Source organism: Tamandua tetradactyla, chromosome 11 (assembly GCF_023851605.1).
Source record: "Tamandua tetradactyla isolate mTamTet1 chromosome 11, mTamTet1.pri, whole genome shotgun sequence".
In the NCBI taxonomy this organism is placed as follows: domain Eukaryota; kingdom Metazoa; phylum Chordata; class Mammalia; order Pilosa; family Myrmecophagidae; genus Tamandua; species Tamandua tetradactyla.
Window position 1 is genome coordinate 14,255,965 of NC_135337.1, and position 12,557 is coordinate 14,268,521.

At 34.8% G+C, this 12,557-nt stretch overlaps 1 protein-coding gene across 3 annotated transcripts in view; it reads right to left on the bottom strand.

Moving 5' to 3' along the window:
* The window catches only part of STXBP3 (syntaxin binding protein 3), a 128,945-nt gene that overhangs the window by 9,373 nt on the left and 107,015 nt on the right, over nt 1-12,557 (bottom strand). For all 3 annotated transcript variants that reach the window (XM_077120049.1, XM_077120048.1, XM_077120047.1), the window contains one exon: nt 10,681-10,766. In XM_077120049.1, coding sequence (XP_076976164.1) covers nt 10,681-10,766 — 86 coding nt within the window. The remainder of the gene's footprint in view (nt 1-10,680; nt 10,767-12,557) is intronic.

The following is a 12,557-nucleotide window of genomic DNA, read 5'->3' on the forward strand; positions in this document are numbered from 1 at the left end:
TTTTGGCAATTGTGAATAATGCTGTTAAGAACACTGGTGTACAAATATCTGTCCGAGTATCTGCTTTCAATTCTTACTGGTATATACTTAGTAGTGGGGTTGCCGAGTCATATGGTAACTGTATACTTAGCTTTCTGAGGAACTGACTAACTTTGTCTTCCACAGTGGCAGCACCATTTTACATTGCCATCAGCAATGAGGAAGTGTTCCTATTTCTCTATATCCTCCCCAACACTTGTAATTTCGTTTAATAGTCATTATATTGGGTGTGACATGGTATGTCACTGTGGTTTTGATTTACATTTCCTTAATAACTAATGATGTTGAATGTAACTTTCATGTGCTTTTTAGCCATTTTTATATCTTCTTTGGAGAAATGTCTATTCAAGTCTCTGGCCCATTTTTAAATTGGGATATCATTTTATTGTTAAGTTGTAGAACTTCTTTACATATTCTAGATATTAAACCCTTATTGGATATATAGTTTCCAAATATTTTCTCCCATACAGTAGACTGTCTTTTTACTTTAATGACAAATTCCTTTGATGCTCAAAAGTTTTAAACTTTGATGAGGTCCCATTTATCTATATTTTCTTTTGTTGCTTGTGCTTTAAGTAAAGCCTAAGAAACCACTGCCTAACACAAGATCCTGGAGATGCATCCCTTCATTTCCTTCTACAAGTTTTATAGTACTATTCTTGTATTTAGATATTTGATCAACTTTGAATTCATTTTTGTATATGATGTGAGAGAGGGGTCTCCTTCATTCTTTTGCATATGGATACCCAGTTTTCCCAGTATCATTTGTTGAAGAGACTATTCTTTCCCAATTGGGTGGTTGTGGAGGCCTTGTCAAAACCCATTGGCCACTGGTGTGAAGGACTATTTCTGAATTCTCAATCTGATTCCACTGGTCGATATAGCTCTCTTTATGCCAGTACCACGCTGTTTTGACCAATGAAGCTTTGTAAAAAGTTTTAAAGTTAGTCCTCAACTTCATTCTTCTTTTACAAAGCGTTTCTGGTTATTTGGGGACTCTTTTACTTGCAAATAAATTTGATGATTGGCCTTACCATTTTATACAAAGTGGCTCTCGGAATTTTGATTGAGATTATATTGAATCTGTCAACAATTTTGGGTAGAATTGACACCGTACCAATATTTAGTCTTCTAATCCATGAGCATGGGATGTTGCTCAATTTATTTACATATATTTTTTGAGGGGGCGCGTGAGCCAGGAAATGAACCCAGGTCTCCTGCACGGGATGCAAGCATTCTACTATTTGATCAACCATGCACCTCCTTCCATTTATTTAGGTTTTCTTTTTTTGTTTTTTAAGCAAAGTTTTGTAGTTTTCCATGTATAAACCCTTTACCTGGTTAAATTTATTCCAATATATTTTATTCGTTTAGTTCCCATTATAAATGGAATTTTTTCTTGATTTCTTTTTCAGGTTGCTCATTACTAGTGTATAGAAGCACTACTGATTTTTGTGTGTTGATTTTGTACACTGTCACACTGCTGAATTCATTTATTAGCTCTCGTAGCTTTGTTGTAGATTTTTCATGACTTTTTATATATAAGGATCATTTGATTTGCAGAGTGAAAAGTTTTACAACTTCCTTTCCAATTTGGATGACTTTTATTTATTTTCCTTCCCTAACTGCTCTGGCTAGAATGTCTCGCACAATGTTGAATAACAGTGGCGACCCTAGGTATCATTGTCTTGTTTCAGATCTTAGAGGGAAGGTTTTCAGTCTTTCACCACTGATTATTATGTTAGCTGTGGGTTTTTCATATATGTCCTTTATCATTTTGAGGAAGTTTCCTTCTATTCCTATTTTTCTAAGTGTCAAGAAAGGATGCTAGATAATGTCAAATACCTTTACTGTGTCAATTGAGATGATCAAGTGTACTTTTCCCCCTTCATTCTCTTAATGTAGTGTAATACAGTAATTGATTTTCTTATGTTGAACTGCCCTTGCATACCTGGGATAATACCCACTGATCAGGGTATTTTTCTTTTAATGTGCTGTTGGATTGATTTGCTAGCCTTTTTTTGAGGATTTCTGCATCAATATTCATAAGAGAAATTGGTTTATAAATTTACTTTTTTGAGGTATCTTTTTCTAAGTTTTGGTATTAGGGTGATGTTGATCTCATAAAATGCATTAGGTAGTGTTCCTTCCATTGCAGTTTTTTGGAAGAGTTTCGAGCATGACTGTTATTTATTCTTCTTGGTAAAATTCACCTTTGAAACCATCTGGTCCTGGGCTTTTCCTTGTTGGGAGGTTTTTGATGACTGTTTCAATTTCTTTACTTGTAATTGGTCATTTTCTATTTCTTCTTGAGTCAGTGTAGTTTGCTTGTGTATTTCTAGAAATTTGTCCATTTCATATAGGTTGTCTAACTTGTTGGCATATAGTTGTTCATAGAATATCTTCTCATGATTCTTTTTTAAAAAAATGCAATTTTATTGAAATATGTTCACACCCCAAATAATCCATCCAAAGTATACAATCAATGGCTCACAATACCATCACATAGTTGTGCATTCATCACAATAAATTTTAGATCTTTTTACTATTCCAAAAAATGAAAGAAAAATACCTAAAATATCCCATTCTCCTTATCCCTCCCCCATTATTATTATTTTTAAGAGTTTTATTCACACACCATACAATTATGATTCTTTTTATTTAGGTTGGGTCACTAATAATGTCCCTCCTCCATTTCTGACTTCAGTTATTTGCATCTTCGATTCTCTTTTTAGTTTAGCTAGAGTTCTATTAATTTTATCGATATTTTCAAATAATCAACTTTTATTTTCTATAAATGTCTCTTTAAACCTTTTATCCCCACTTGCTAGATACCATCCAAGACAATGTATTAAATTTTATTAGCACTGTCTCTTTAGGTGTTCTTTTTTTTCTAAATTTTCAGGAGCATATAGATATAATGTAGACTTTCCCATATCAACCACTCTCAGGCATACCATTCAATGGGATTAGTCACATTCACAGTATTGCAGTCCCTCACTATCTTCTATTACTAAAACTTTCCCATCTCCTCAAGGAGAAAATCGATACCCATTATGTATTAACTCCCCATTCCCCTGCCCTTGGCAACCTATACTCTAATTTTTGTGTCTATGAGCCTATAGAGTCTCCTATATTTTCTTTGTAATTAACCATGGTGCTTACATTTAACATGCTAAATCTGAACAATTTTGCTTGTTAACTTCATCAATAGTATACCCAAATTTGTCCTTATACCTACCCATCTCCATCTTTACGTAGTTCTTATCACAAATTACATGTTTACATGAGTCCAAAATCACTGCTGCATCTTTACATTTTATATATTTGCTTTTTAGATTCTGTAGGAAGTAAAAAGCAAAAATTCAATAGTCCTAGCATTTATATTTATCTATGTTGTCACCCTCACCAGAGATCTATTGTCCTTTCCTCTCAACCTGCAGAACTCTTGTTAGAATGTCTCATAGGACCAGTCTAGTGGTGACGAATACCCTAAGCTTTTGTTTCCTGGGAATATGTTAATCCCTCCCTCATTTTTGAAGTTTTGCAGAATATAGAATTCCTGGGGGGTACTTTTTCTGTTTTGAGCACTTTAACTATGCCTTCCCACTGCCTTCTTGCATGCCTAGTTTGCAATCAGAAGCCAACATTTAACCTTACCGAGGTTCTCTTGTGGCTTTCAGAGTTCTCTCTTTATCAAGAGTTCAACAGTTTGGTATTTAACAGTTTGATTTTAATATGCTGAGGCATGGGTCTATTTGGGTTCATCCTGCTTGGAGTTTGCTGAGAGCCGTGAATGTGTATATTCACATCTATTAAATTTGGGGAATTTTCAGCCATTACTCTTTGAATAGTCTCTTTGCTGTTCTCCTTCTGGGACTCCCATAATGACTACATTAGTACACGTGATGGTATCCAACATGTTCTTCAGGTTCTGTTCACTTTTCTTCATTCCTTCCTCTGCTCCTCAGACTGAATGACTTCAATAGTCTTAAAGTTCCCTGATTCTTTCTTCTGCCTGGTCTAATCTGATGTTGAACTGCTCCCAGGGAATTGTAAATTTCTGATACTGTGGTCTTCAATTCTATTGAAATTCTTTTTATAATTTCTATATCTATATTGATATTCTGTGTTCATTTTATCATTTTCCTGATTTCCTTTAATTCTTTGTCCATGTTTTCCTTTAGCTCTTTGACTTTATTTAAAACCATTTTTAAAAAATCTTTAAAAGACATGAGGTTTCTTGAAGAAGGAATTCTAACTCAAGACTGCCACATCAACTCTTGCCCAAATTTCTAGCCTTCCAGCATGTTCTACAGATTTTGGACCTGGCAGTCCCTTCAAGAGTGTGAGCCAATTACATCTTCGGTAACATATATGTATCGTATACATCTCCTGTTGGTTCTGTTTCTCAACACTAACTGATAGATACTCTAGAAAATGTCACATATTGAAATTATAAGATAAAGACCACAAATTAAGTATGTTTAAAGTGATCATGGATACTAAGAACAGAAAACATGAGAAAATAAGAAATAACCAAAAACTCCACACACACACACACAAAAGCAGATAAGACATAAGTTTAAGAGAGAATTAACAAATTGAAAACTAAATTTGAAGAATGTTTTCAGAATAAAACAGAAAAAGTTAAAGAAATACAAAACTTGACAGATTAAGAGACTTTAAAGTTAGAAGGAGAAGTTCCATAAAACCAAGAAGGCAGAAGGGGTAATATTTGAAGAATTTTGGAACACATGAATCCTCACATTCAGGAAAACACAATGAATCCCAAGGAAAAGGAATAAAAGTAAACCCTCATGTAGACACAGCATTGGGAATTTAAAGAACAAAGACAAAAAGCAACCAGAGAGAAGAGGCAAATTACCTACAGAGGTATGATATACTAACCGAAAACACAACACACACACACACACACACACACACACACACACACACACACAGAGACATACCCCTTCCTAAGTGCTAAAGTGGAATCCTAGAAACAGAAGCTTATAACACCTCAAAATGTATGAAAGTAACTCTGAACCTAGAAATTCATAGTCAACTAAAACTATCATGTAAGATCAAGGATAAAATCAAGTATTTTCAGACAAACAAAATCATAAAGACTTTACCACCAACAGACCCTTACTGAAGGAACTTCTAAAGGATATACTTCAGAACGAAGGCAACTGGGCCAATAAGGAAAGGGATTCAGGAAAGAGTGGTGGGCAATGTAAATGGTAAACATGCAGATGCAACTAAATAAAAAAATAACACTAATGTTGATCATCTATTTGGGGAGTTAAGAAAAAGCACAAAGTGAAAAAAATTAAGTATTATAATACTTAATTTTATTAATACATGTTAGGGGAGTGTGGTTTGAATTGCTCTAAGGTTCTTATATTGCTCAGGAGACAGTCTGAGTACTAAGTAACCCTAGAATTTGATGAATAAAACATGTACATTAAAAACCCAAAGGAGGGTGAGAGAGAGATGAAAAATGATAAAATATGGCAAAATTAACAATTCATAAATCTCAGAAAATAGTATACTAGAATTCTTTATACTACCTGTGCTGGTTTGAAAGGATATATGTCCCCTAGAAAAGCCATCTTTTCATCTACATCCCATTTCATAAAGGCAGAATAATACTGTATGTTTGAAACTGTAATCAGCTCATCTGATTAGGTGGATTAGGTGATGAATGTCTCCACCCATTTGGGTGGGTCTTGATAAGTTTCTGGAGTCTTATAAAAGAGGAAACATTTTGGAGAATGAAGAAGATTTGGAGAAAGCGGAGAATGCTGAAGTACCACGAAGTAGAGAGTTCATCAGCCAGCGACCTTTGGAGATGAAGGAAAATGCCTCCCAGGGAGCTTAATGAAACAGGAAGCCAGGAGAGAAAGCTAGCCCTTGACACCATGTTTGCCATGTGCTCTTCCAGCTGAGCGAGAAACCAGGACTGTGTTCACCATGTGCCTTCTCACATGAGAAAGAGACCCTGAACTTCATCAGCCTTCTTGAACCAAGCTATCTTTCTCTGGATGCCTTACATTGGACATTTCTATAGACCTGCTTTAATTGGGACATTTTCTCGGCCTTAGAACTGTAAACTACCAACTTACTAAATTCCCCTTTTAAAAGCCATTCCATTTCTGGTGTATTGCATTCTAGCAGTTAGCAAACTAGAACACTATTTATGTAACTTTTCTGTAAGTTTAAATTTCCCAATAAAAAGTTTTTAAAAATTCTAAGGATAACTGTTACAAGAATAAAAATAGAATATACAACTTCAAAACCAGAACAGTCAAAAATAAAAACTAAAGAAAAAATCATCAGTCCAAGCGAAAGACCCTAGAGAAACACTCAAATTTATGTATCAATGCATAGGAGTGGTCACTGCATATTGTGTGTAATGGTGCTGGTTTTAACACAGCCTAAATTTCCATCATGTGGAAAATGGATGAATAAATTAGAGCAGTGATATATCAACCAGTAGAGAATTAATATATACAGTTACATGTATTACCTGGGATAAATTTCATTAATGTTGTGAGACACAAAAAAGCAAGATGCAGAAGCATATATACAATACGGCATCCTTTATACTAAGTTTTTTTTTTTTAATTTTTAAAATTCTATAACATTTTTTATACACAGCAAAGAAAGAAAAAAGCAATAATTTTCAAAGCACTCTTCAACAGATAGTTATAGAACAGATCCCAGAGTTTCTAATGGGCTACCATTCTATCATCCCTGATTTCTCCTTCTAGCCTTCACTGTTCTGGAGCAACTAGAAGGAATGTATATGTATTTTTTAATTATCAAAATTGACTTAAAAAAATTTTTTTGTGTGAAAAATAACATATATACAAAAAAGCAATAAATTTCAAAGCACATTGCAACAATCAGTTGTAAACAGATTTCAGAGTTTGGTATGGGTTACAATTCCACAATTTTAGGTTTTTACTTCTAGTTGCTCTAAGATATTAGAGACTAAAAGAAATATCAATATAATGATTCAGCAATCATACTTATTTGTTAAACCCTTCTCTGTATAATTCCACCATCACTTTTGATCTTTCTCTCACTCTTGGAGTATATGGGCTACACACATTCTAACTTTTTCATGTTGGAAGGGGCTATCGATAATATGTGATAGGGGAATGAAACTAGCTGATATTCTGGAAAGGTTGGCCCTCTGCATTTCAGGACTTATCTGGTCCAGGGACCCACATGGAGGTTATAGGTTTCTGGAAAGCTATCCTAGTGCATGGAACCTTTGTAGACTCTTACATCTTGCCCTAGGTATTCTTAAGGATTGGCTGGAATGGTTTTGTTTGGGGTTTAGCAAGTTATGGTAGGTAGCAGTGTCTAACTGAAACTTGCATAAGAGTGACCTCCAGAGTAGCCTCTCGACTCTTATCTGAACTCTCTCAGTCATTGATTCCTTATTTGTTACACTTCTTTTCCCCTTTTGGTCAGTATGGCATTGTTGATCCCATGGTGCCAGGGGCAGACTCATTTCTGGGATATATTAAGTTTTAAAATACAGCTCTAGAAAGGATTTGTTGTATTGGTGGAATGAGACCAGTGAGGTAAACCCCCCCTCCCCACACACACACCAAGAAAACAGAATTATTAAAAACAACCATTTTAGGGGCAGTGGCAGAATTATCGAAAACAACTGTTTCAGGGCAATGAAATAAACGGAGAATCATTTACTCTTGAACATCTGCTAGAATACTGGGTAAGAATGGAGTTGGTCAGTATGTGGTTTCCTAATATTGGGCTGTGTCCAAACCCACCAACTCAGTCAGCAAAAACTCTAGTTTTACTGACTTGAGGTTGGATGTGAAAAACAGCAGCTTTGGTGTCAAAGGTGGAAGACTTGGTATGAGATAGGGCAGTGGGATTCAGAAACTTTCACCTTTGCTGTTTTAAAATGGCAGGCCTATCACTGTCCTCTCCACTATGTGGGACATGACATCCAGGGGTGAAAGTCTCCCTGGCAACCTGGAAGATAACTCCCAGGGATGAATCTGGCCTTTGCACCGTGGGATCAATAATTCCATCCTGACTAAAAGGGGAACAGAAGTATAACTAATAAAGTATCAGTGGCAGAGAGAGTTCAAATAGAGTTGAGAGGCTACTCTGGAGGTTGCTCTTAGGCAGCTTCAGTTAGACGCTGCTACCTATCATAATCTGACAACCCCCAACCAGGACCATTCCAGCCAATCCTTAAGAACACCTAGAGCAATATATAAGATTCCACAGGGTTCCACGCACTAGTGTAACTTTCCAGAAACCTACAACCTCTAGATGGGTCCCTGGTCCAGATAAGTCCTGAAACCTTGAGGGCCCAGCCTCTCCAGAATATCAGATAGTTCCATTTCCCTATCCTGTATTAGTAGCAGACACTTCATGAAAAAGTTAGAATGACCACAGCCCAAACACCCCTAAAGAGAGGGATAGAAAGGTCAAAGTGATGGTGGAGTTATACAGAGAAGACAGGATTTAACTAATGAATATGATTGCTGAATCATTAAATTAATATCTCTTTTAGTCTCCAGTATTTTAGAGTAGCTAGAAGTAAACACCTAAATTTGTGGAATTGTAAACCATGTCAAACTCTGAAATAAATATGTTCTATAACTAATTGTGGTGCTGGGCTTTGAAATTTATTACTTTTTTGTATATATGTTACTTTTCACAAAAAAGGAAGAAAGTCGATTGTGGTGATAAAAAAAATATTTAAGCCATCTAGCCTTCTACAGAGCAGCTGGAAGGAAAAACCTGAGAGGATCGTATGGTAGCCCATGACAAACTCTGGGATCTGTCCTGTAACTACTTGTTGAAGAGTGCTTTGAAAACTATTGTTTTTTATTTCTTTGCTTTGTATATACGTTATACTATACAATAAAAAAGTTAAAAAAAAAGGGGGGGGGCAGGCCTGGTTTAAAGTAGGTAAGGAAAATCTGTAACTTTTGTAGCTCAAGGTTGCAGTCCTAGTTCCTGGTGGGCAACAAATAAGCCAAAAAGTTAACAGGGAAATGGAAGAAAGCCATAGAACGACAAGCTCCTTAGGTGACTACTAAAGTATACGTGTGCAGGAAGAACCTACAAAAGCCTACAGGAAAAAAAAGTTGAAAGAAAAGGTAGACTTGAGAACAGGCTGTGACATGGAATACATCTCTCATTCAGCTCAATCAGATGAGGATGAAAACCTTAGAGCCTTGAATGATCTAAGCACAACCTCTGCCCAGGTAATTGGCTGATTTAGAAACTACAAAAAACACAGGACAACAACTAGGGAGCCAAGCTAAAAAACTAAAATTAAAACAAAAAAATTCAACCTGGACATCAGTGACTATATGCTGCAGGGGAGAAAGATAATGCAGTTTAAGCCCATGAAAGTTACTAAAACAAAACAAAAAACCAAACCACGTTGCTGCAATACCTAAAAGGTCTGGTTTTCAACTAAAAATTAGTAGGTAGGCATAGAAACAAGAAAATGTGACACACTTTGAAAAAAAGAAGTCAACAGAAACTGAGTCTGAGTGGGCACAGATTTTGGATTTAGCAGACTTCAAAGCAGCTGTTATAAAGAAGTTTAAAGAACTTTTTAAAATAGCTAACATTGAGTGAACCATTAGGGAATCTCAATAGAAAGATGGAAACCAAAACAACTGAACCAAACAGAAATTCTAAATGTGAAAAGTAGTTAAGTATAATTAAAAATTCACTATATGAGCTCGAAAGCAGATGTGAGATGGCAGAAAAAGGAATGTGTGATGCTAAAGATGGATCAATAGATAATATCAAATCTACAAAGGGAAAAATGACTAAAGAGAAGCACACAGAATCTCAGTGACCAATGTGACAATGTCAAAACTCCCAACATATGTATAATCGCTGTACTAGAAGGAGAAAAGGGAGAGGGAAAGGGGCAGACAGCAATTTTAAACAAGTATTGACAGAAAACATCCCAAATTTGATGAAAATTATTAACATATAGACCCAAGAAACTCAAGAAATCCTAAGTTGATAACTATACCTAGTCATGTGTTGCTGAAAGACAAAGAAAGGGAATATCCTGCAAAACACAACTATATATATTATTCAGAATGCAAATATATGCAGAAAAAGTATAAAGACCTATAGATGAATGAAAAAACCAAATACGGAACAGAGAAGAGAGAGAGAATAATAACATAAGGAAGGGATATATAGAAAGCTTGAATTGTTTTTGTAATGATATATTTATTAAGTGGATGTATTTGATAAGAGTATAAAGATATGTATTAAAATATTTCCTATACCTTGCTGTATTTCAAATATTCCATCACGCAAAAAAGTTATAAAAAATGTTTACACACTCTGCTATGTAGAGAAGAAAAGAGGTAGGGGGAAAATCTGTATTTTACTTTCATGAAAGTAATTTTTATAATTAAATATGCTTTCATATTACCAACTAGGAGTCATGTAAAACAGGTTACAGTTAAAGAAAAACTGCCTCTTAAATTACTATATGCTTAAAGAGGGTTGCAAGTATAGCAGAGTAACTGTACTATTTCAATAATTAGTCTGCAATTTGTGATAAAAATTTCACTGACTTTTACTTGTAGCTTTTACCTGACGGCTCCAGAGCCATTCCACACTGCTGGACACTGGGAACAATATGGCCATTCTTTTGAATCTAACCTGTTATCAATGGCATCCTAGGGAAGAAAAAAAGTTAAAACCATCAAGAAAATATTGGGAATTTTAGGATGTTTTTCTTGTTTGTTTTGTGCAAAGGTCAAAAATTCTATAATTAGGGAACATAAGGATATATAAATGATTAATAAAATAAGATTAACCTTCTTTACAATTTACAGATCGTACTTGCTTCAAAAATTAATGCAGTCATTTACTTATTTATATCAACAATATTTACTCCATGTCTCCCACAGTTCTCTATTTGGAGGGCCCTCACATTGGCATAAGGATTCCAGGCACTACTTCAAAACCTTTAGCTCCATATCAAAGCAAATTAAACTGTTACAGATTTAATATGTTAAAATTGAGCCCCATGGGTATCCACAAAGGTATTTAAAAATATGCACAGAAAGAAATGAGAAGGTGTATCTAAAGAGTTCATTCCGAAAAATGGTTGAGGACTTGAATAGCCATTTTTAAAGGAAAATGCTTATATACATTCAGTGGAATGTCAGTCAGTCCTAAAAAGAAAGGAAGGTCTGAACATGCTACTAAATAGATGAACCTTGAAGATACCAGGTTGCGTGAAATAAGTCAGACACAAGGAACAGATACTTTATAAGCCCACCTATATGAAATAGCCAGAAGACACAAATTCACAGAGACAGAAAGTAGAGTACAGGTTATAAGGGTTGGGAAAGAGGACAAAGAGGCAGTTAATGCATAATAGCTGAAGGATTTCTGTTGGGGTGATGGGAAAGTTCTGATAATAGAAGTGATAAGAGTAGCACAACACTGTGAATGTGACTAATCCCACTGAATTGTAAGTTTGGGAGTGGCTGAGATGGGAAAGTTGATATTGTATATGTTTCAACAATTAAAAAAAGGGAAAGATTAAAGAGGCATTAACAGTTAAAGGTGATATATAATCACAGACTGGATTAACTAATGAAGGAGGAAATGCCCAAAAGGGTATTACGGGATATATAAAAAATTAGAATATAGTCTGTAAACCTTATATCAATGTTAAATTTCTTAGACTTGATAACTGAACTTAAGGTGGTTACATAGGTGAATATCCTTGTTTTCAGGAAATGTACATGTCAGTATTAAGTGTTTAAAGAGAATGATGTATACAACCTACCTATAAATGTTTAGAAAACATATAAATAGACACAGAGAACAGGTAGATAGATAGAATGATATGGGAAATGTGGCAAAACATTAAAAGCTGATGGCAGTCCGTATGTAATTAAAATGAATATATATTATCTAGTTTTATGTACAGGGTTTTAATAAATTATACTTATTCACTGTGTTGCACAAAAAAAAAAGTTGATGGATTTGGTTATCTGGGTGGTGTAATGTTGGAGTTCTCTGGGTTGGTATTATTTTTGTAACTGTCCTATAAGTTTGAAATTGTTTCAAAGTAAAAATTAATTTAAAAAATGAAAGGCTAGTTTAGAGGGAAAAGTTTGGAAACCACTGCTTTACAGTATGGTGTTATATAAGGTATTATTAATAAGTGGTTATAAAAAGTGGTTACAGGGGACTCAGAAGCCTGTAGGAAAAGAAGAAATCAAGTTTTAAGAGAAATCCTGAAGGCCTATGATTGCCGCTGAGCCAAATGTGGATCTTCTGAACTTAACATGCAAATTCTTTTTACATGTTTCAAAAAAGTTAATTTTTAGTTAAAAAATACAAGCCAAGAAAAATTACTTAGTACTACATGCTCACTGTGGGAAAGGAAAAAAATTTTATGCTGTAGAAAACAAAGTCTTAAATTCTTTAGACTTTTCATCTATGATTAA